A 24321-nucleotide genomic window follows, 5' to 3' on the forward strand; every position below is an offset into this window, starting at 1 on the left:
ATAGTGGTTCTTGAGATACAGCCTGGAGATAGACATTTCTGACGTGGGAGAGCCATGCTTCGGCACGAATGGGCCGGCTCGACCGGAGATATACCACGTCCTCACAGAAAACCGGCGTGAAACAGCGCTTCCGCTGTGTTTTCGCCGAGTGAGTGAGTTTACCGGAGGTCCAATCCCCTACCCTTTTCCCTTCCCTACCCTCTCCTATTCCCTTCCGTACCCTCCCCTATTCCCTTCTATACCCTCCCCTATTCCCTTTCCTATCCTCCCCTATTACCCCTTAAAAGGCCGGCAACGCACCTGCAGCTCTTCTGATGCTGCGAGTGTCCATGGGCGACGATAGTTGCTTTCCATCAGGTGACCCGTTTGCTCGTTTGCCCCCTTATTTCATTAAAAATAAAAAAAGACAGACGGACAGACAACGAAGTCTTATAGTAATCTGGTCCCGTTTTTACCTACGGAACCCTAAAAAGTAACCGACAAATAGCCAAGCAAAGAGACAAACTGAGGTAGACCGAATGACTGACACACTTTCACATTGTTAAATAAATTATTAAACTTGTGTAGATTTCAAGATATAACCGCATAAAGTCGGGTTAGCGTGAACCGGCCGCGGCTGTGACTAATTGTTTTTTCGCCGACAGTCGCGGACGGCGCAATGCAGTTATAGTTTTTAAAGAGTCGAGTAAACTGGGTTGCTTTTTAACGAATATAAAAATATATTCGTTAAAAAGCAACCCAGTATTGCGTGCGTATTTTTGTATAACATTCTCCTTTTTGGAATGCGGATTAGGTAATGTTTAATATGCACTAAATGGGGTTTTCTTAATAATATTTCCGCGTATTATACGCGGCGTATAATATTAATTTATTTATAATATTTCCGAAGAAACCGCTGAAAGCGATAAGGCCGCCTATTTGCCTAATGTTGTTTTTGTTTTTGTTATTTTATATTGTTTTTTTAATGCAAATAAAGAATTTATACTTAGATAAATAAATAAATATTTCGAGTTTGTTTTATTTCTACCTTGACTTAAAAATTTGGTGTACCATGTAACTTTTCGTGTACTTATACTAAATCTAAACATTTTTAAGGTTGGTTTTACTAAAACTTCAAAGCTTTATCAAAAATATAATTTTTCAACACAGCCACAATTTCAAATTGTTCGTTTTACTTAACATCTAACTTATAATATTGTAATAAAAGTAATACATTAATTATTACAATAATATTTTAAAAACAATAAGGACTTACAGTCTTTCAGCTTTAAATAAAGGACAAAGATATGTTTATAATGTAGATACGTCGTCGGTTGATAGTTTAGATTTAAAACTTAATGTTATTTGACATGAAAATAGTAACCAGATAAATAAGTCTATATAATCTTATTTGATTTAAATTCTTAAATTTAAGACAAGAGAGTTCAAAATCACTTAGCATGTCTCTTCATGAAGTCTTTCATGAAGGCGACAAGAGTCGCCACTTCCTCAACTGTGACAGCGTTGTATGTGGATGCTCTGATACCGCCGACGTCTCTGTAAACACAACACGGAAATTAGGAGTGTAGTGAGAATAGATATTATTTTATTGAAAAGCCTAAAATAATCTGAGAAATGACGGTTTACTCTGAAAACCCATTAAATTACAGATACCGTACAATTTTCGGTTCCACACGATTCATGGACAACCTGGGCCCTGATTCACGATACCGCAATTCGACTCGGATACGGAAACTTCACCGCGCGACATCCAGCGTTCGCCGCGCTAATGCTTGATTTACACGGGTGACTAAAGCCGCACGATTTACGCCGCACGGCGAAAATCGACCGTCTAAATGGCAATTCGACTACGCCGCATGCGGCTAAAGCCGCTAAAGCCCCATAGTCGTGCGGCCAATGGCCGCATGCGGCTGGTGACTAAAATCGATCGTTCAGTCGCAAGCGATCGCTTGCTGCAAAAAATACATAGCGGAGATCTCGGGGCACAAGCGATTTTTGTAGAATGTGTAAATGGGGTGGCGATTCGGTTTGGACAGGCGATTCGACTGGTGACTTGCCGCGCGACTAAAATCGACCCGTTAGTCACCCGTGTAAATCGAGCATAAGCATTGACCAACGATCGCAAGTAAATTTTCCGAAAAAAGCCGGACGCAAATCGTGAATCAGCCCGCTAGAAACCTGAAATTGTCAAGCTAAGCCTGCTAATCAAATTATTTATTTAAAGCTGGTGTTTTATAATGTTGAGTCTACATTTACCCCAACAACCGATTTGGGAACTAAGTAACAGTAACTTTAAAACTAATATGTTACCTATAAGCCAATAGTCTAACCTAGATCCATCTAAAGTCTAAACATACCTGTGTCCTTTAAGCTGGATAAGCTTCATCGCTTCAGCCTCCTTCAAGAACTGTTTCTCCAACGCATCATCTCCCGTCGCCGCGCCAATTCGGAAGGGGATGTTCATTTTGCTTCTATCCTTCTTGGCAACTGGCGCGTAGTAGAAGCCGTTGGACTGGTCGATGACGTCATAGACCATTGCGGACTTCTTGGTGGCTAATTCGGCCATCTTTTCTAGCCCGCCCAGCTGCTCGATCCACAGTAGCACTCGGTTCATCACGTAGATACTGGAATGATTAAGATTTTGTCAAGAAGATTGTGCTTAGGAGGTAATGTGGAAAAAACGACCTTTAGGGCCTACGTTTCACTACTTTCTAGTAAGTGCCGGATAGGCTATCCGTAACTTATATGACAGACACTCTATACACTATCTGTCAGATAAGTTGCGGATATCCGGCACTTATTGGTGAAACAACCCCTTAGGGTTGATTCAGACCGCAACGCGACGCCTAGACCGATCTCTTTCCCGTAACTGCAGTCCAATCGCTACCTTCATATTTCACTGGCGCATAGCTGGGCACCGTTAATCAAATAGTTAACTTCTTTAACCGTTAATCCGATAAAAAAAAGTTAGCATCGTTAAGCGTTAAAGCGTTGCATTTCGGACGAATTAACGTAAGTTAACGTTAATCGTTAATCCGTTAATATATTGTGTAATATGGCCTATGGCCTGTTATGACTTATATCATTGTGTTAGTGTACATACACAACCTGTTGGTTTAAGTTCTGGAAGTTAACAGATAAGGGACAAAACAAAATACTTTTTAAATAATTATTGTATTCTACCTAACTAAATTACACTGCACTCTTCTTTGTCAATAAACAAATCACTCTTCAGTCTATAAGCACCGGCGCTGAGCAATGAAATGATAAAACGAAACAAATCTCTTCTCACTCGCACGCGCCTGAAAATGTATCTAGTATTGTTTTTATTTCACTCGCTGTTGCCGTGCCGTGGCGCCGCGCTGCCCGCTCGCCCAGCACTTGTCATATCATAGTGTTTGAACCTATTTCCGCGCCGCGCCGCGTGCTTTGCGGTAAATAGTAGGCATTGGATTAACGATTAACGGACTTCTGCATATTAACGGAAGTTAACGAGTCCGTTAATATTTTTAAAAGTTAACTTAAAAGTTAATCCGTTAATCAAAATGTTAACTTCGTTAATTAATGATTAACGGATTAACGAGTTAATGCCCAGCTATGCACTGGCGCACAAAAATATTACTATTAGGTATAGTGTTCATAATATTATGGAACTAGAATTCTATTTATTTATTTCGATTCACCAACAGAATATCATCACACACATTCAATAAAATACAAACAATAGTAATTAGTAACAAAAAAATAGTTTTTAGTGAAAAAGCCATGCAAGTTGCAAGTTGCAACCTATGTAAATTTCTTCTTGGATCGTGTGCGAACCACACAGTCGTCAACGAACCGTCAAATTCATGAACATGCGCGAACATGCCGTCGCGACGAAGAGACGGAACCGAAAGGAGCGTGCAGGACATCATCTCCCTGCTGAAGCAGACTGATCCAGATGAGGTACCGGCTTTTGTGGCTAAAGAGCTGCAATAGCTGCCGCCCGTTACGTTGGACCACGTCGACGTCGTCAGTCTACTGAAGGACATCAGGTTCCTGAAGGAGGAGCTGACCGGAGTTCGGGGTAGATTGCAGGCGTCAGAAGCTATCATTAGTGATCTACGTAATGAAATATCACAACTAAAAAGTAGTAATTCATTATGTAGGTCACCTGACGCCGCTTTCGTCACTCATCGCCGAGGCGCACAAGCAATCACGTTTAGCCCGTCAGCATTATCGGACGGGTCAACGGACACCGCCGCTGCTGCCCCCGCCCGCGCTCCCCTCCTGGTTGCGCCGACGCCGAGTCCACAGGCGAGTCAGCAAAACTACACGACTGTGGCTGGTCGCCCCGCGCCTCCCCCGCGGGCGCATAAAAATGGGGAAAATGAGAGCCGTAAGGCTTCGAAGAGTCGCAAGACTACGGAGAGCCGCAAGGCTACGAAGAGCCGCAAGGCTAAGTCTTCTCGACCTGGCAAGGACGAGAGCAGAAGGTGCGATGATAAGGGCTTCATACTGGTGAAGAGACGGAAGAAGAAGCCCGCCGCCAGCAACCATCGCGGCACCGCGCCATATGTGGTGGATTCTAAGGAGTTTTATTATGAATTTGAAATACCTATTGTTTTTTCTCTATGACATTTTTAGACATTTACTTTTGCCGTAGAATTTTTCCTGTTATTTTCCGTACAACTGCAATAAAATATCTAATTACAAAACCGTGGATATTTTAATATATTAGTAGTTTTGAAGAATATCCATAACACCATATGTACCTGAGCTGCGTCTGCGGAGCGAGGTCCCCGCGACGCCCCTGTACATATCCCACCTGCACTGGTCCATGGAGGTCGAAGACGTCGTGGACTACATCAGTAAGAAGACATCCCTCCACTTGAGGGTCAAGCGTCTGCAGTCTCACCACAAGGTCAACTTCAGTTCCTTTGTGGTGAGAGTACCGACGCATCTTCTCCCGACCTTTGAAGCGAAGGAATTCTGGCCGACTGATGTGGTTTACCGAAGGTTCCGGGGGAGACTCCGGAATGAAGCGCGCGTCACGTCGCCGTTAATTCGTGATAAGTTAAGTTTATATAATTTTTATGTATGTTAGTCATTAAGGTATAATATATATTGTATGGGCCTACGAAGCCTGATTTAAATAAATAAATAAATAAATTCACACGAACACATTCTGCATGTTACAAATTCTGCATGTTAAAGAAACTATAATACACCGAATTTCTTCTGGGATCTTGTACGAATCGTCCAATTACTCACGCGAACATAGGCGGCGTGTTCAGGATGGAGTCGGCCTTGGCGTTGGCCGTCCAGTCCAGGACGGAGGGGCACACCGGGAGTGCCTGGTTGAGGAGATCCTCTCTCACAATCACCATCACCACGCCCGCTGTGCCGATGTTCTTCTGTGCACCACCGAAGATTACTCCGAACTGTAAGTTTAATTATTATGATGAAGATTCTTGTCATTAAACAACGAAATATTCTGGTTATTTAAGGACGCTATCACATAAAAATTAGCAGGTCTGTCTGTCAGTACGAATAACATAACCATAACATTCATATCAGCGCACCTTGTACAGTGACGGTTACGACCACGGAGCTCACACAAAGAGGAGCTGGCCTAAGCAACTGTGCACTGTGATTTTCAACTAGGTCCTGACGTCATCATTGTGGGCGGGGCTTAAGTCAGTACACTGTCAGCGTTTGTCAGGTGCACACGTAACGAGACTCCCAATAAATTGTGTTTTCTGCGTATTTAACAAGGAAAGGATGAAGTATTGTGTTTTACAATGTCGAAAACACTCAGACAGACGTTCTGATAATATAAATACCATCACATTTCATTTGAAAATAATTTTAAATGTAATTTAAATATAAAAGTTCTAGAACATTTCAGCTTTCAGCGTTAATTATACTACTTGACACTAGGTGGCCAAACCTTTGAAAGATAATACAGACGTAAATGCGTATAATTTTGCATAAGTTTATTACAATAATCATACTTGAATACTGAAAACCGTTATACACTTAGTCTTAAACACATTTAATAGCTAAAACCGTGATTATATAGCTTTTATTATTTTATTACTTATAAACCGCCATCTGTCGTCACCTATGATAACTATTTGAAACATAAAAAATATCCAGGGCCGTAGTACGTCCCATAATATTCAAGACAAAACGACATCTAGTGTAAGATAGTTGAACTACGTAGTAACATCAACATCGACTTAAGCTAGTAGTTTTGCTTTTAGCCGATAGATGAAATATTGAGAAGTGGGCGGAGCTTGACACCCCCTCACCCCGCAAATTGTCACGCGTCGTTTCATAATGGCGGCTCTCGACATAGGCGAACGCGTTTGCCAACGCGTCTGCAGACGCGTTGGCCCAATGTGTAGAATGGGCGTTCGCGCGTTGGCCGTAGGTATTTAGACGTTGGCCAACGCGCGAACGCCCGTTCTACACATTGGGCCAACGCGTCTGCAGACGCGTTCGCCTATGTCGAGAGCCGCCAATAGGCGAACGCGTTGGCCAACGCGTCTGCAGACGCGTTGGCCCAATGTGTAGAACGGGCGTTCGCGCGTTGGCCAACGTCTAAATACCTACGGCCTATGTCGAGAGCCGCCATAAGGAAACTTGATTACAACACCTCCTCTTAGTATTAGCTCCGTGGTTACGACGCTCGCCGCGTTCTTGATAGGGCGAAAATTTATGAAATTTGAGAGCGTTTCTTATTTTTCTTATGTTCGGGCCACACTAACGTTTAACGTCAATGCCCAACAACGCGACAATTATCGCGATAATTTTAACGCGTTAAAGTGGGTGGCTACACTTGAACGGTCACCGTTTAATGCCCAACGGCGTTGTAAACAGCGTTGAAAACGGCGTTGATTTTACTTAACCGACTTCATAAAAAGGAGGTTATCAATTCGACGCGTATGTATGTAACATTCCAGAACTGCCTAATTTTCGTATATCAGCGTCTGAACAAATGTGCCAAAATATTTCAAAAGTGTTAGTATTTATGTATGTAAGTATGTATGTATGTATGTTTTTATGTTTGTGTTCGCATATCTCTGGAACTACCATTGCGATTTTAGTAAATCTTTTTTTGTTGTACTAGATATTGTTCAACTTAGGGAATAGTGCAAGTTCAAAAGTTCAATAGTGCAACCTCCAAAACTACTGAATCAAAATTGGTTCAGTAGTTTTGGAGGTAGGGTGATTTAATTCTAAATAACGTACAATTTTGAAGTCGCTTTTATCTTTTTATAATGTTAATTCATTTCTTCAAAAGGTAATAATTCTATTATTCGTCGTCAAGCGTCACTTTTCATTCCACGATTCTTGTTACTTTTGAGTTTCAGATCCCACAAACATGGTTCCTTTTGCAAAATCTCAAAATAAAGCAATTACTTTCTCGTTTTTAACTAGAGTGGAGTGAAGACTCCATTACCAAAGTACGTATTTAAATTAAAAAACGTGCGATTTAAATGCAAACAAGTCTAAGCCAACACGTGTGATCCCGTCCGGCTCTCAACGCAAAGTGACGATACGTAGCGGCCACGCTTCATCGCATTAATTCTCTTGATGTACCGTCACTAGAGCTATCGCCAAACGGCAAACGGCATTGTAAACGCCGTTGAAAATTATCGCGTTAAATTGTGGCTACACCTACGGCTAACGTCCAACAACGCGATAATTAACGGCGTTTGACGTTAGTGTGGCCAGGGCTTTATAAATGGAAATGTTATATATTTTTATATAAAATTTTAGTACTTCGTACAGGGGACCAAATAAGCAAACATTTTTTTGTATATTTATTTTTCTTAGTTCAGTGTATTTAGCTATACTGGTACCTAATCAGACCCCATTTCTTTAATATTTTGCGCGATTATTGTGATGGTTGGTGGTAGATGGTTAAAACGTATTTAATTGAAAATTTTGTATGCGGCTATAAAATTTCTATGGTGTAGACGTGGAGATGAACAAATTATCTTTCATTTGAAACCAAAATATCCTCGCAAACATCCTCGCAGTGTGACTCCTAATTCTTTAAAATGGTACCTGAAAATTCCTTAAAAGATTTGAATTATATGAAGAAGAAGTCAATTATATTATGTCCTTTTGCTGTTAAAATTACTATAGAAGCAAATGAAATTAACCTCATACCAATTTAACATTGCGAATCATATTTTCATTGACATAAAGATAAAGAGCGAGAATTAAAAATTTGGTTCAAGTACCTACAAAAACTATCCTATTTCCTTTCGCAGTTCTTTCTTTATGCCAAGTTAATTCGTCCAATTTGGATAAACGCACAGACACACTTCACCATTTATAATATTGTAATTTGTTAGCACAATATGCTAACAAATTACAATATGTTTTAAATATTCCATGTTTAACTTTAATCTATTGAATTATTTTTAGTTTTCCGCCAGATATTTTCCGCGATAACGACAAATAGCGAATTCGTCCCATATCTTGTTACCTAGTACAAAGTATTAGATAGATAACATCCATATCAGACCACTAAGTATTTTTGATAAGGAATTTTTTTTTTCAATATATTTACCTTAGAAACATCGACTTTCTTGGACATAAAGTTGGAAGACATGTCGGCAACTAGAGGAACTCCCTTCGTGTCGGGAATGAAGTCAAATTCCACTCCTGAAATATAAAAAACGTCGTTAAACTCCTTAGTTTTACTTGCCTCACCAACGAGTAATGTAATGTGTCTAAACACACTAGGTCGAAAAAACGCGGCCGAAGTTCGACATGACTACGCCTGCAGTGTGCTACGCGTACATAACGCGACGTAACTTGGGCATGGTGTGTTTAGACACTTGCAGGCGTAATAATGCCGATGTTCGGCCGCGTTTTTTCGGCCTAGTGTGTTTAGACACTAAATGTAATTGTCGTAAAGTAATTAACGACGTTCAGAATTTCCTACTTTGAGTTTTTCAACATACCATGTATAGTCTCGTTGGTGCAGATATAAACGTATGAGGCGTTGGGGTCGAGCTTCCACTCGGACTGGTCGGGGATGCCGGTGTATTTGTCAATGTTCAGCACCATGTTCACCTTGCCATACTTCTTCGCCTCCTTGGCGGCTTTGGCTGACCAGGCACCTGGAATAGAAAATGTCTTTTCTGTGGCCACTGAAACTAGAAAAGAACGTTCGGAGAAACGGTTTTTGCAGGTTAACTAAAGGATTGAAAGGCTGTGCAGGTACTTTTATTAACAATTATACCAATGAAATGATTTTTTATTCTTAATACACGGCCGTCAAGCCCTTAATACTACGTATGACCGCTATAAACTTTCTTAGCCAGCCTATCCAGTGTCCATACATGAAATTCATTTTAATGACTGTAAAGATGCTCTCAGGATTGTTCATGGTCCTGGAGATCTTAACCAAAATTAGGTATGACCAAAAGGAATATCTGTGACCTTAACACCTAGTATGTCATTATGTATTACCGCCTGTCGCCATAAGGTACCAATTAAAGACGTTGTTGCGGTTGCGACTTGCTATTTGACACATTTGGCCCACAAAGTGCGGGCCACAAAATGTGAAAACCTTATTTTTTAGGGTGGGTTGCACCAGAGGCGTGGTTAAAGTTAAAGTTACGGTCAAAGTTATGACAAGTTAAAGCTAACATTAACTTTGACCACAGAATGGTCCGACAAGGCTTTTAAATGAACATGGGCGGGGGCGCTGCTGGTAAAGGAGAGCTGTCAAAAATTGCGTTTTTGTATGATGACAGCGTTAGTTCCTTTTTTCGCCACGTGCATTTAAAGCAATGTTTAAAGGTAAAAAAATCTTTACTCATTGATTTAAATCCTTGTTGAGTTCTATGGTTATGGTTAAATATGGCGTCCATTTTTTACTTTAACGAGAGATTTGACATTTTGCATTGTAGACTGTAGTTAAAGTTACAGATATAGTTAAAGTAAGTTGGTGCAACCCAACCTAACTGAAAATATGTTTTATGGTTTTAAAAGATCTAAGCGAACATACAATAAAGCCACTTTATTTAGCTTTGCACAAAGAAAAGAAAAATAAATATGAGGCATTACACAAATTCGCACTACATTGCGCGTCTAGTAAATATTGGTTTTGTTTCCTCGTACAGCAACAAGCAATATCACTGCATAATATGAAAATACGGCTGTATACACACCTGCGCCCTGTCAGATATTCGAGACGAGGGTAGGATTGGTATTTGTGTTCATGTATTAATTAGTATGATTTATGAGTGTATACTCAGAATAAGGTGATTTATCAGAAGCTATGCTAATCCTTTTAATAAAGTATTTTGTCATAGCGGAAAAAGAAAATAGATACTTGCTTGATAATATTAAGAGGAAAGAGCGAACAGAATGAACGCGATGAACACGGAATGCTAAAGTTTGATTGACGTAAAAATTCCGGCTGTTTACAATTTTAAGCCTGGATTTACATCGAGCAGGAGGTGACATTGTTGACAGTTTAACCCCTCAACATCTTGGAGGCTTTTAAGCCAACCCTGAGATTACCGTACCTGTCATTCTAAGAAACACTTGCCTTGACGAACATCCTTTTCCTTGTCCGTTCGTAAATTTAAATCGTCATTTAAATTACACTGTTGGGTAATCTGGAATCTTTTGCCAAAAACCAACTTTTACAATTTGTGTAAAAATTGATCGACGATTGATCCAGCAGGTTAAATTATCTTTAGCTTAGACTTGGCTTAAGTTACCTTTTGTAACCTTCGAACTGAAAACTCAACGTTATCATAACTAGTCGAGTAGACATAATATCTCAAGAATGGTATGTAAAGAGCGATCACAAACTGTTAGCTCAAGGTATTCTTTAGGCGAAAATGCGAATGCAAATACGATATTGGAAACATTAATTTTCAGCTTTTATTTCCAAATAGCTTTGTCTTTTGTTGACAGTTGTGTAACTACTAACTACCCAAGCTAATTAAGGACGAAAAATTCCAATGATGGCAGTCATCCTGTTATTGGCAGCTTAGATTTACTTAGTACCGACAATTGGGTGTTTCACTTACCAGTGACGACATAATCAGCAGTGCCGGTTCTCGAGATGAGGTTGAGGGGCACCCCAGCGAACTGGCCCTGCCCGCCGCCCTGCAGCAGCAGGATCTTGTAGTTGTTAGGTACGTCCCTGGAAATTATAAATAATAGTCTTATCAAAAGTCCCATTACAGAAGACGTAAGTATTTCAGCCTTTGGTCAGAAGAAAGTCTTGTTGCCAAATAGAATATTTAAACTAGCAGACGCCCGCGACTCCGTTGCGCCAAAACTCGTTTATCGCGCGGGAACCGTACATTTTCCCGGGATACAAAGTAGTATGTCCATTCCCGTGACTCAAAATATCTCCACGCCATATTTTAGCAAAATCGGTTCAGCGGTTTGGTCGTGAGCAGGTAACAGACATATAGGCAGACAGACACACTTTCGCATTTATTATATTATTAGTGTAGTATGGAATTAAATAATTTATGCACCAGTGCAGTGGTGTGGGGTTCCTGTAACTCATTAGTGTAGTATAGTTTTTTTTTTAATGAAATAAGGGGGCAAACGAGCAAACGGGTCACCTGATGGAAAGCAACTTCCGTCGCCCATGGACACTCGCAGCATCAGAAGAGCTGCAAGTGCGTTGCCGACCTTTTAAGAGGGAATAGGGGAGGGTAGGGAAGGGAAGGGAATAGTTGAGGGTAGGGAATAGTTGAGGGTAGGGAAGGGAAGGGAATAGTTGAGGGTAGGGAAGGGAAGGGAATAGTTGAGGGTAGGGAAGGGAATAGAGTAGGGGTTAGGGGATTGGGCCTCCGGTAAACTCACTCACTCGGCGAAACACAGCGCAAGCGCTGTTTCACGCCGGTTTTCTGTGAGAACGTGGTATTTATCCGGTCGAGCCGGCCCATTCGTGCCGAAGCATGGCTCTCCCACGTATAAAGATTTAAATAATTTATCTTCCAGTAGTGTGGGGTTCCTGTAACTCTCTTCTATAATATACTAAGAGGTTAATACTAAGAACAGCCTTCGCTATTGCAACCTATGACTCTCCGAAGTTAACTATTCATCTCGTTCTAGGGAAACTCTATGAAAGTAGGTGGTAATTTAATTTGTGGTACGTTTTATTTACCGCAGGTATATTTTGCGGTAGGCCACGAAAAGGTGTAGGTTTTTGTTTTCAATACTACAGGGTATTTAGTTAGGCTATAAGTAGGCCCACAACTATTGTATAATGATTGTTTAACTAGAAAATTCTACAAGGAAAATAAACAGGACAATTGTAGCTAACGTTAAATGCCTGCTTTACCTATTGTATACATGAAGGTAGAGACTTGACCTCCTATAACCTTTACCATCAAGTGTTTACAAACCCCTAAAAATCATTTTAGTGTTTTAAACAAAATTAATACCTGTTACTTTTAAATAAAGCCAATACAATACGAATTGCTTCCTAAGTAAATAGACAACGAGAGATAAAGAGAAGGGCAGAGAGAGAAAGTAAGAGAAGTCGATGCATTCATGCATCTCTATCTTATAAACCGACTTCCAAAAATGTTGAAGTACGAATAAAAATAGCGCAAAACGTAAATTAAAAACGCCTGGGTAGCCGATTTCTGCGCGAATTCGTAATACGTCATGGGCCATGGCATTATGACACAATCTACACCCCACAGTACAGGACACAATGTTCTCACTTAATGGATGGAGAAAATTTAATTAACCATATTAGTTTACGAAATATGTCACTACGAGTAATGAATTCATATTCAGAGTAATCTCTAGGTTTAGAATGTATTATAATTTACAGGAAGACAATGTTAACCTGAGAAGAGCTGGAAACGCTTAATCTGAACCGATTTTGATGAAATTTACTTTAAAGATACAGAGTCCCGGGAAATAAAAGTAGGTAAGATCTAAGTTTTACCCCAGAAAAAATAAAACGCGCGCGATAAGCGAATCAATGTACGCAATGGAGTTGCGGAAACCATCAGCTTGTAGTACAGAATATCAAATATATCTGTCGGTCTGTCTGACTGTCCGTCTGTTACCTCAAACGCTCAAACCGCTGAATCAATTTTGCCAAAATTTGGTATGGAAATACTTTAATCCCCGGGAAAGCACATAGGATACTTTTTTTCCCAGGAAAATGTTGAGTTACGGAAACCATCTTGTAGTAATCGCCCCCGAAACCCCCTATATACTAAATTTAATGAAAATCGTTGGAGCCGATTCCGAGATTCCAATTATACAGGGTGTAACAAAAATAAGTGATAATACGATAATACTTTAGGCTGTGTACGTGTTCCTTGTAGATAGTTCACTGTGAAAGTAGCAGCGCTGAAAGACCAAATTGAGACTCGAGACATAGCAAATATAATAAGCGCTTACATTATAGCATCATAATTACTTATAAGTTTTAAGATTGTTCCAGTAGGTAATAATATAATATTGAGAAAATATTGAAATACTAACGCGTGGGCAACCGTACTTTTTTTCCGGGATAAAAAGTATCCTATATCCTTTGCCGGGACTCAAAATATATCCATACCAAATTTCAGCAAAATCGAAGCAGCGGTTTGGGTGTGAAAAGGTAACAGAGAGATAGATAGAAAGGCAGATAGACAGGCAGATAGACAGACTGACAGACAAACACGATTTCGCATTTATTATGTATGAATAACTTTTCGAAGGTCTTATTAGCGACCGGCGATAGTCTCAAACCGGCTTATGGCAAAAACAACGCGCAACGTTTGCATAATAATGACTTGTTCCAAGGGCTCAGGTATGACCTTAAATCTAGATTCAGTAGGTCATTAGGACATTCTAGTACTTACAGTAGCCTCCTGACGACATTCTGTGTCTCTGTGTTGAGCTTCAAATATGGGGCAGTTCTGTGACTCGTCTCCAGTAAACTAATACCCGTTCCTTCGAAGTTGGTTAACTCATTTTTGATCAATTCGTATACCTGTGAACACCAATAATGATAAAAGTAGAGAAAAGAAGAGAAGTAATTGAAAAGTAAAAGTACCTAAACTTTATTCATCAAACAAATATTCCGGCGCTTCGAAATTTAAAAGTAAAATTCGGCGAGCCAACTGCAATAACCTACAAAATCGAATTTTATTGAAACACAAAAAGGAATACAAAAAATGTGTACATGATTTTTGTCTTCAAAAATTCTGTATTTTAATTAAAAAAAAAGTACCTGTTCAGGCAACTTAGCTGGTCCTGCGCCGAAGTTGTGTATTTTAGCCATATTGACAACGATTCACTGACAGCTAGTGGGAGAGACTGGCGTCAACTGGCGTGTACTGTGTACTGTGTAGTAGCAACCGGTCGTGTCGGTTGTATGACTGTATGTGACCTATCAGATAACGTACAACGACACTTTTCGTGCGAGATATATTACATCAGCGTGTTATCAGCTCCAATTTGTTTATTTTTATCCGCTTATAAATGGAAATTTAGTCAAAATAATCTGAAGTTTTTAACCTATGAGTTTAACTGATTACCTATTTGTGCATTTTGCAATTGTTTTAAAAGTAAATTGATGTTAAAACAATTTTTTTCTTTTTATTTTCTATTTTTTTTTTTGCGTCGTAGATAATAAATTATGAAAGTTATAACTTATAAGCCAAGATTATATTGAACTGGTCAGCAAATTCTAAAATATTTTAATTCATATTAGTCATTTATGTATATTCTAAAAGGTATCTTTAATTGATTTATGTCTAGTGCGGGGAAAAACAAATTAATTACTAGGATATAATTGATATCCAACTTATCAATAAAACTTAGTAGGGAAACTTATTAAGAAATGTCGCTTATATTTTTATCAAACAAATAAAATGCGTTTTAAGCAATTAATAAGGATCTCCAATTTGCGGTCGGCGACCTTCCTACTTATATCAGTTATCGTTTTCATCAGACATAATATTATATTTTTAACTTTAGAATCAATAAAATTAGAACATATGCTTAGGGTTACATACATTACATAGTATTTAAGCCAGTGGTATTTATATTATTTTATGGTTTTTGTTATGGCTGTTGTGATAATTGTTATCACTGAACCATAAACGAGTCAAGATGTGACCCTTGAAAATCATTAGCAAAACATTCACACATTACACATAAAAGCGTTTCTAAAATATGTAAGTATAAGTTTATCAAAAGGAAATTTTAATTTTAATTAATTGAAACATTTTGACAAAATAATAAATATTATGTAACTTATTGTAAAATTTTTGCTTATAAATTAAATAATATTTCACCGTGATGTACTACTTAATATTATAACAGCCTTTAATCAAAATATTGTTATTATGTTCATGCTCTGCGTAAAGTATGATACAAGTTTAACGTCACAGAATGTCCCTTATCGATATTTGATAGAAAACAACAAACATGGCAATATTTATTAATAACTTTATTGTTATCTTCCAATTTGCACACTTTTCTTTCTTTATTCTTATATTTTATCTAAATTTTTGCACACAAATACACACAAAATTCTTATCTGTGTTTCTCGTAGAATTCTTTCATATAAATAACAAGCACTTCCACATCTTGCATTGTCACAGAGTTATACAGCGACACACGAATTCCACCGACCAGTCTGAAAAATATCAATCGGATAATCTTTTTTATGAAAATTGGGTTACTGCTTTTTGGCTATAGAGTAAGGGGGTTCTTTGAGAAAGAAGATAGTGTGCAGACTCTTAACTTTTCGGATAAAAATGGGACTTGCACTTGACACAACAAGTAGACTATTATCACTTATTCTACTTTGGAAGTCGTGCAACTGACAAAACAACATACCTACATACAGACATAAAGACAAAACCTTATTTTTAACGCATTCGGGTAAACTTACTTATGTCCATTAAGCTGCACCATTCCCAAAGCTTCAGCGCCCTGGAGAAATTTCTTCTCCAGTTCTTCAGAAACTGGTGTGCCAATTCGAAATGGGATGTTCACTACACTTCTATCTTTTCTAGCAGTAGTCGAAAAGTAAAAGTCATTGGATTGGTCTATCACTGAGTACACCATGGAGGACTTTTTAGTCATCAGTTCCGCCATTTTGGTTAGACCTCCTTGCTGAACATAAAGTTGGAGGATACGACCCATTATTTGAATGCTAAAATTAAAAAAAAAACAAATCTTACTAGCCACAAAGCTTAGTTTGACCACGTTCTAGATGATAAGAATAGAATAATCCAAGGTCTCTGCAGTCTTCTAGCTTTTGTCTTTCTTTGTCTGGCACATTCGGAAATTCATCTTATGACAAATACTTAATTAAGTATGTAAAAAATGTTTATAGTAAGGGGTCTGTAAGTATGATTCAATCCTATACGAAAATCATGCTTTCTCTTTTTCCTTCGCGAAAAAGACAAGAACTTTATAGGAAGGAGTAGATTCATGTATTTATTAATCTGTTCATTTATTTCTCGTGATTTTGAAAGTAAACTTTAACAGTATAAAGCCGAAACTTACGCATTCACAGGCGGCGTGTTCAGTATGGAGTTGTTTTTAGCCATCAAAGTCCAATCAAATACGGAAGGACAGATCGGTAGCGCATGACCAAGTAGATCTTCTCTTACTATGACCAGGGTTACTCCTGCAGTACCCATGTTCTTCTGAGCACAGGCATAGATTACTCCAAACTGGAGGAATAAGGCACTATTAATTAACCGCTCTCAACTCTCATGCTTCTACTCAATACCAATCTTAGCTACTTACACTCTAATATGGTAAGCTAAACTTGTTAGTTAGGGTTTGACCACACTCAAGGAATAGCATCACAAAATTGAGTACCAGGTATAATATTTAAAACAACATCACAAGAATAATCCTAAGCACGATCTTAGCGTTAAGGCGGGGATTAATCTCAATCCAAAACGATAACCTTGCACACAACCAAAGACCAAGCGCATACGCATCGCAATAAGATTCATTTTAGCTTAGCATAAAACTGTAGTTACTCGGGCGGATCTTCTCTATTTTTCATGTTTTTTTTTTAATATCTTTGGAAATAAACATTCAGAAACAGAATTGTTCGGGGAGGTTTTAATATAAATTTACTAACAATTTATTCAAATAAAATGTATAATTATCCTAGTTAATACTTATATTTCGATGAAATAGATTTTTATCGGAGGTAAGTTTGTAAATTAATTACAGCCAAAGTATTACGTTTATTTAAATGTTTATGGTTTAAGGTATTTTAAATGTTGTGCTTTATCCTACTAATATTATAAAGGCGAAAGTTTGTTTGGATGTATGGATGTATGGATGTGTGGATGTGTGGATGTATGGATGTTTGTTACTCTTTCACGCAAAAACTACTGAACGGATTTTAATGAAACTTTACAATAATATAGCTCATACATCTGAATAACACATAGGCTACAATTTTAACCGACTTTCAAAATGGGGGAGGTGTTATGTTCGTTTTCTTATGTTCAACGATTACTCCGCCGTTTGTAAACCGATTTTCAAAATTTTTCTTTTGGTATATAGGGTATCATCCCAATTTGGTATTATATTCACAAAAGTGGTGATCTGATGAAGGATTAGTAATCGAGGGAACTCCTCAAAATTTATATGGATACATGTGGTGACTTCGGTTTCGTGAGAAGTATTCTAAGCATATGCTACCAACAAGTAAGATTTTGCACCGAGGTATACCTGGTATACCGTGGTTCGGAAGGTGCTGAGAGAACTCCTGATTCTTTATAGATACAAGTTTGGGAGTTTCGGCGTTGTTTTAAGAACGGAAAGCATATGCTACTATGCAAATTACATTCATCATCATCATCATCATCATCACTACCATATTATTATACCATAAATCGTCCCATGTTTATGACTTATAAGCCTATAATGACCCTGTCATTGTTACTTTTCATAGTCTTTTTTTAGATCGAGACTCGAGTTTGTCAAGCGATAATTGAAAAAAATCTATACTTAATATTATAAACCTGAAGAGTATGTTTGCTTGAACGCACTTATATCAGGAACTACTGGTCCGATTTAGAAACTTATTTCAGTGTTAGATAGCTAATTTATCGAGTAAGACTATAAGCTATATATTATCACGCTAAGACCAATGCGACCAAAGAAACTCAGGAAAATGTGGGGAAAACGTGGGAAATATTAGAAATTACGAACTACTGGAGCATTTTTTATGGCAATATTTGGCACAGATATAGAGTAGACCAAGTGAAGGGAGTAGGGACATAAGAGCTATTTTTATGGGAAAATGTACGGTTTCCATAAAATTCCTAATTTACGCGGGCGAAGCCGCGCGGGACATCTAGTATCTCATATTTTTTTAATACTTCGTTATTATATAGGAACTAGGTAAACCGGGAGTCACGGAATAACAAATTGGGGTTTATCCTCGCCTTAAGAGCGGTTTTAGTAATACCCGGGACCAAAATAATTGTCTTTAAAGTTAGAAGTATAAAAAATATTACTATTTGGCTGGCTGCAAGTTTATACATAAAAACTGTAATATAAATCAGTACTTACATTACTAACATCAAATTTTCTGGTCATAATGTTCGAAGACATGTCCGCTACTAGATGGACTCCTTTTGTATCCGGTATAAAGTTGAATTCAATGCCTGAAACAACGATTAGGAAATAATTTATTAAAGGCCTGATAGATCATAGACGTACGAACTCAAAGCACGCGGGTTTTAAGTTCGCGAAATTACTCGGCTCGACGTCACGTTGGTGACACACGAGAATCGCTTACACTGGATTACCATGTCCCCAGGCTCGCGGCTCTTTGCTGACACACAGGCGATTAAGAGGATACACCAGGGGCGAGAGCAATTGAAAATAGGTATTTGAAAATATATTGCTGTCTCGCCAATCTCAAGTCTCCCATCGCAGAGCGCGATAGAGACAACACGACAAAAGTTCTAATAAAAGAACAGAAAATCTTCGATTCGTTGTCCGCTGATTCCTTCTCCAAAACTTAACCGATTTAAGTACTTTTTTCGTTAAGAATTAAAGCATGGCTTGAGCTGTGTTCCTGTGTTTTTTTTTTGTATATTTTAGCCAGTTTTCTTTTCTGGGTGTTTGAACACAGAGGAAAATCTTGGCATTTTTTTGGGTTTTTGGACGTTCTTATCTTTTTTAATAGTAAAATTATGAAAAAAAAAGAAAACATAGGGACATGCTAATAGTGGCCATAGATATTCAGGAAAAAAATCGTAACTCTACCGGCATTATCCAGGGAGGAAACAGGGGACAGCTTTTGTATGGAAAAATGGCGGTGTGGAATCCTCTTAAGATCGTCGAGCCATAAGTCCGCGTACTTACTCGCATGTCTGTCACCTTCTTAAACAGTACATAGATGACGCCCGCAACTTCGTTACGCCAAAATTCGTTCATCCCGCGAGAACCGTGCTATCTCCGGGATAAAAAGTGGCCTATGTCCTTTCCCAGAACTCAATGTATCTCCGTACCAAGTTTCAGCAAAATCGGTTCAGCGGTTTCGGCGTGAAGAGGTAACAGACAGACAGACAGACACGCATTCCCATTTATAATATTAAAAATACAAAAAAAAAGTATGGATATACCTACCGTGTATAGTATCGTTGGCACAGATATGCACATAGGACGCGTTGGGATCTAACTTCCAAGTGGCCTCATCGGGTATACCCACATAGACTTCTTGCTCAGGCAAAACATAGTTCACTTTACCATATTTACTTGCCTCCTTAGCTGCTACTTTGGACCAAATACCTGAAACAATAAGTATTAGATGACGCAGGCAACTTCTTTGCGCCGAAATTCTTTTACCACACGGAAACCGTACATTTTTCCGGTATGAAAAGTGTCTTATGTCCTTACCCGGGATTCAAAGTGCCAAATTAAAAAAAAACGGTCTCAACATGAAGGGGTAATAGACGAACAGAGCCATTGTCCATAATAAGATACATTGTTTCGATTCATTTTCATCTGAATGTAAACATTTTATATTTTGTAGATCTAGTAGATATTGTACACGTCGACTGCCCCTCCAGTTGTATCCAACGATCTAAAGTTATCAGTGGCCTATTTATAGTACTGTATATTATAGAGTGTAACAAAAAAAAGTCGCATTACTTTAGGGTGTGTACTGTGTAAATATGGGTCCCTTTTTTTTTATAAAATAAGGGGGCAAACGAGCAAACGGGTCACCTGATGGAAAGCAACTTCCGTCGCCCATGGACACTCGCAGCATCAGAAGAGCTGCAGGTGCGTTGCCGGCCTTTTAAGAGGAAATAGGGTATTAGGGGAGGGTAGGGATGGGAAGGGAATAGGGGAGGGTAGGGAAGGGAATAGGGTAGGGTATTGGGGATCCGGTAAACTCACTCACGCGGCGAAACACAGCGCTGTTTCACGCCGGTTTTCTGTGAGAACGTGGTATTTCTCCGATCGAGCCAGCCCATTCGTGCCGAAGCATGGCTCTCCCACGTATCGACTACATAGAGTCCGCTATGAAAGAAGCAGTGCTGAGAGAATACCTTTTTTATATGGGAAAATTCATGACGCTCGCGCTCGCGCTGGGGCGCTTGCCCATACAGATCATAAAAAAATGCTTTTTCAGCGATGCTACTTTTACAGTGAACTCTACATAAGAGACACATACATAGTACATACCCTAAAATATGGTCACTTTGTTTTGTTACAACTTGTTACCTGTAACAACATAGTCAGCTGTGCCGGTTCGTGACATGAGATTGAGGGGAACCCCCGCGAAGAGGCCCTGCCCTCCGCCTTGTAGGAACAGTATCTTGTAGTTTGACGGGACTTCCCTGAAAGATTCAATTTAATTTCCCTGGACATTTAAAACCTTTCTGTGTCAATATAAAAGTATACACTATACAGTCCTTTTCCAGAACTAAGAAGAAGTATTCTTCATTATTTTTATCAAAATTGATTTAATATCTATATTAGTATCACTAACTGTATGTAGTACCTACTAATATTCCTGCACCAGAGGCGTAGTCAAATATGGCGTCCGTTATGGGCTTTTATTAGGGATTTGACAATTAATTTGACATTTTGTTATGGTTTAAGTTAAAGTTATAGTTAAAATGGTTGGTGCAATCCACCCTTAACTATAACCATAACTTTGACCATAACTGTAACTGTCACTACTGTGATTGACCAAGCCTCCGGTGCAACCCACTCTAGGGTGGGTTGCACCAACTTACTTTAACTATAACCTACTAATATATTATATTCTGTGCTATAACTACAATCCAAAATGTCAAATCTTTGGTTAAGGACGCCATATTTAACGATAACCATAACCGCTCGTACTTAATAAACTTATATCGAAATTTTTTCTTGAAAATTGACTATGGCTCAAAGTGTTGTTATAAAAAATATTTTTCCTGTCGATTTTTACGGATAATTCTATTATTTATTCTCTCAATCTACTGACCTCCATTATACAAGTTGTATAATGGAGGTCAGTGTCTCAATCAAATGAACTGTGGCTTTAATAAAAAAATAACCACAAGAGACATCTGTCAAATTCTGTAGTCAAAGGTAAGGTTAAAGCATAAAGTTAATACACCTGGTATATTATCTTTATGGGTTAAAGTTAAATTAGCCTTAACTATAACCATAACTTTGACCATAACTGTAACTATAACCACGCCTCTGGTGCAATACAACCCACTCTAGTAATCTGTGGTATTACCAGTACAAGTAATGGATGCTACAAAGATACATACAGCAGCTCTCGTACAGTATCCTGAACTTGGGTATTGAATTTCTCGAACACGGCAGAGCGGTGACTTGTCTCCAGCAAACTCAACCCTGAGCTCTCAAAGTCCCTCAACTCCTTCGCCAATACGTCATAAACCTGAAAAATATCTTAAGTGTGTAAAAAACATCAGCAAAATATTATTATTATTATGTATTATAAAATAAATATTATTATAACTTAAGTATATACGTGGGAGAGCCATGCTTCGGCACGAATGGGCCGGCTCGACCGGAGAAATACCACGTTCTCACAGAAAACCGGCGTGAAACAGCGCTTGCGCTGTGTTTCGCCGAGTGAGTTAGTTTACCGGAAGCCCAATCCCCTACCTTTTTCCCTTCCCTACCCTCCCCTATTCCCTTCCCGTCCCATCCCTACCCTCCCCTATTACCCGATTCCCTCTTAAAAGGCCGGCAACGCACCTGCAGCTCTTCTGATGCTGCGAGTGTTCATGGGGCTAATTTATTATGTTCTTCTTTAATGGACTGGACGGCATTGCCAATAAATTGAAAAAAAAAGTTAACCAGTAGGTACTTTGGTAGGTATAGTGCGTCAAGAAAGTGAAGAAATTTAAAAAGTGGCAACATCGTAGTGTCATCTCTTTTTTCTTAGATTGATTTGAAAGGGATGTTTCTTTGCAATTGACTTTTTAATTTCTTCACTTTCTTGACGCACTATACTAGCAACCACATTCAAGTTGTGCTGTGAATTATTGTGAATATTATCAGTGATGATTTCTACTAAAATTACTAACTTTGATTGTAAAATACCGTGTTGCTGAAGTATACCATAACAGTACAACCATGTTGCTAATGGCTCTCACCGAACTTTTTTACATAAAATATAAATTATAATAATAATTGCCGAACAACATTAAGATCGTGGTTGTACAGTACAATGTTAGATAATGTTGTCTAGTAATCGTACCTCTTCGGGAAGTTTCGCCGGTCCTGCGCCAAAATTATGGAGATTAGGCATTTTAATGGACGTTTACGACGGATCTTTTCTTTACGTTTTAAACTTAAAAATGTTAAAATATGTATAAATTAAAAAAAAAACATTGAACGATAATTACTGTGTTGTTTAAAGGTAATGGGCGCTTACAAAGATTGTAGACGTACAAACAATATCTAATTAATTAGGGTGGGTAGTAACCAGAGGCGTGGTTAAAGTTAAAGTTATGGTCAAAGTTATGGTTATAGCTTAAGCTAACTTTAACTTTAACCTTAACTTTGACCACAGAATTTGACAGACGACAGCGTCCGACAAGGCTTTAAATGAACATGGGCGGGGTGCGCTGCTGGTAAAGGAGAACTGTCAAAAATTGCGTTTTTGTATGATGACAGCGTTAGTTAATTTTTTCGCCACATACATTTAAAGCCTTGTCGAACTCAAGGTTATCGTCAAATATGGCGTCCATTATTGACTTTAACCAGATATTTGACATTTTTCATTGTATATTATAGTTAAAGTTACTCAGTGACTACTTGATGCCCTAAGCTATCCACGCTATCCGTATGACAATTAGTGACAACTGGAATCGGTCTTTAAACCTTTACCGTCTAAAACATTAGTTTTCTCCTAGAAACTTTTTTGGTTTGGTTTTTGGAGATGTGAGAGTGAGATAATGATGCCCTATTACGGATTTTTTGTGCTTCTTTTGGTGCCCCCTCAGACGTGATGCCATAAGCAATTGCTTAATTTGATTAAGGATTAATCCGTCACTGCTTATACACGTCCATTGAACTCCATTTATAAGCCGATTGTACTGCAACCTGCAACAAATCGTGCAGTACAATCGACGTGTGAGTGGTTCTATACAGGGTGTAACAAAAATAAGTGATAATACTTTAGGGCGTGTACGTGTTCCTTGTAGAGAGTTCACTATGAAAGTGGCAGCTCTGAAAGACGATTTTTTTTTCACTTTTGTATGGGCAAAACATTTTTGGTCTTTCAGCGCTGCTACTTTCACAGTGAACTTTCTACAAGGCCGTAAAGTATTAATATTATCACTTATTTTGGTAGAAACTAGGTGCATACAATGTATACAGTATGCCTACATTGTATGCACCTAGTTTTTATTATTCGTAGTATGCACCACTATTAATTATTATTCGTTAAGACGTACAAAAAAACGGCCAAGTGCGTGTCGGGTCACGCGCAATATAGGGTTCCGTAGTACCACTAGTTTTTAAAAAAATTTGTATGGTCAATGAATGTACAGTTATAACGTGTTTTACACTACCTAACTACATCATCTCAGTTACTTTCAAAGGAATTTGAACGAAAAGTTCCTTTATACTTCGCCGAATACATTTTTTTTAGTTGATCGACTATTACTCAATAACTTATGAAGTCTTCTTAGCCGTGATAGTTTTCCTTTTAAATTCAGTATTTTTTTAAAACCACACCCCACACGATGGGGTGGACGCGAAAAAAAAATCATCCCCGCTTGATGTGTAGTGTAGGGAAGATGCCATAAAAAAATATTTTTTAAGATTTCATGTACCATTTTG

The 24321-nt window shown here is 38.5% G+C and overlaps 2 protein-coding genes across 3 annotated transcripts; both read right to left on the bottom strand.

The window, feature by feature from the left end:
* Positions 1 to 1120: 1120 nt before the first annotated feature.
* On the bottom strand, positions 1121 to 14398 carry LOC121727194 (probable phosphoserine aminotransferase). The gene is made up of 8 exons (XM_042114889.1): positions 14231 to 14398; positions 13860 to 13990; positions 11058 to 11173; positions 8970 to 9128; positions 8573 to 8667; positions 5254 to 5423; positions 2358 to 2624; positions 1121 to 1536 (listed from the first exon to the last, which is right to left on the bottom strand). Exons 1-8 carry the CDS (start codon positions 14279 to 14281, stop codon positions 1431 to 1433), a joined length of 1095 nt encoding a protein of 364 aa, XP_041970823.1. The 5' UTR covers positions 14282 to 14398; the 3' UTR covers positions 1121 to 1430.
* A 1072-nt stretch (positions 14399 to 15470) lies between these two features.
* Positions 15471 to 22792, bottom strand: LOC121727195 (phosphoserine aminotransferase-like). 2 transcript variants are annotated; one of them, XM_042114890.1, is made up of 8 exons: positions 22733 to 22792; positions 21774 to 21904; positions 20728 to 20843; positions 19627 to 19788; positions 18562 to 18656; positions 16522 to 16691; positions 15902 to 16165; positions 15471 to 15643 (listed from the first exon to the last, which is right to left on the bottom strand). In XM_042114890.1, the coding sequence occupies exons 1-8, from the start codon at positions 22781 to 22783 to the stop codon at positions 15541 to 15543; spliced, it is 1092 nt and encodes a 363-aa protein (XP_041970824.1). In that variant the 5' UTR covers positions 22784 to 22792; the 3' UTR covers positions 15471 to 15540. The 2 variants fall into 2 exon arrangements, with proteins under 2 accessions (XP_041970824.1, XP_041970825.1); XM_042114891.1 differs by lacking the exon at positions 22733 to 22792 and having other exon boundaries at positions 21740 to 21793.
* Between the last annotated feature and the right edge of the window lie 1529 nt (positions 22793 to 24321).

This window comes from Aricia agestis, chromosome 5 (assembly GCF_905147365.1).
Source record: "Aricia agestis chromosome 5, ilAriAges1.1, whole genome shotgun sequence".
Taxonomy (NCBI): domain Eukaryota; kingdom Metazoa; phylum Arthropoda; class Insecta; order Lepidoptera; family Lycaenidae; genus Aricia; species Aricia agestis.

What these genes read in the sequence shown, in the direction of transcription:
- LOC121727194 (XM_042114889.1), bottom strand. Translation starts at nt 14,281, where the DNA reads ATGGCTAAAATACACAACTTCGGCGCAGGACCAGCTAAGTTGCCTGAA. An exon ending in CAGCTAAGTTGCCTGAACAG is followed by an intron (nt 13,991 to 14,230) that starts GTACTTTTTTTT and finishes TGGTGTTCACAG; the next exon opens with GTATACGAATTGATCAAAAA. An exon ending in TGCTGATTATGTCGTCACTG is followed by an intron (nt 9,129 to 11,057) that starts GTAAGTGAAACA and finishes TTTCTATTCCAG; the next exon opens with GTGCCTGGTCAGCCAAAGCC.
- LOC121727195 (XM_042114890.1), bottom strand. Translation starts at nt 22,783, where the DNA reads ATGCCTAATCTCCATAATTTTGGCGCAGGACCGGCGAAACTTCCCGAA. An exon ending in AGCTGACTATGTTGTTACAG is followed by an intron (nt 19,789 to 20,727) that starts GTAACAAGTTGT and finishes TTATTGTTTCAG; the next exon opens with GTATTTGGTCCAAAGTAGCA. An exon ending in AACACGCCGCCTGTGAATGC is followed by an intron (nt 16,166 to 16,521) that starts GTAAGTTTCGGC and finishes TTTTAATTTTAG; the next exon opens with CATTCAAATAATGGGTCGTA.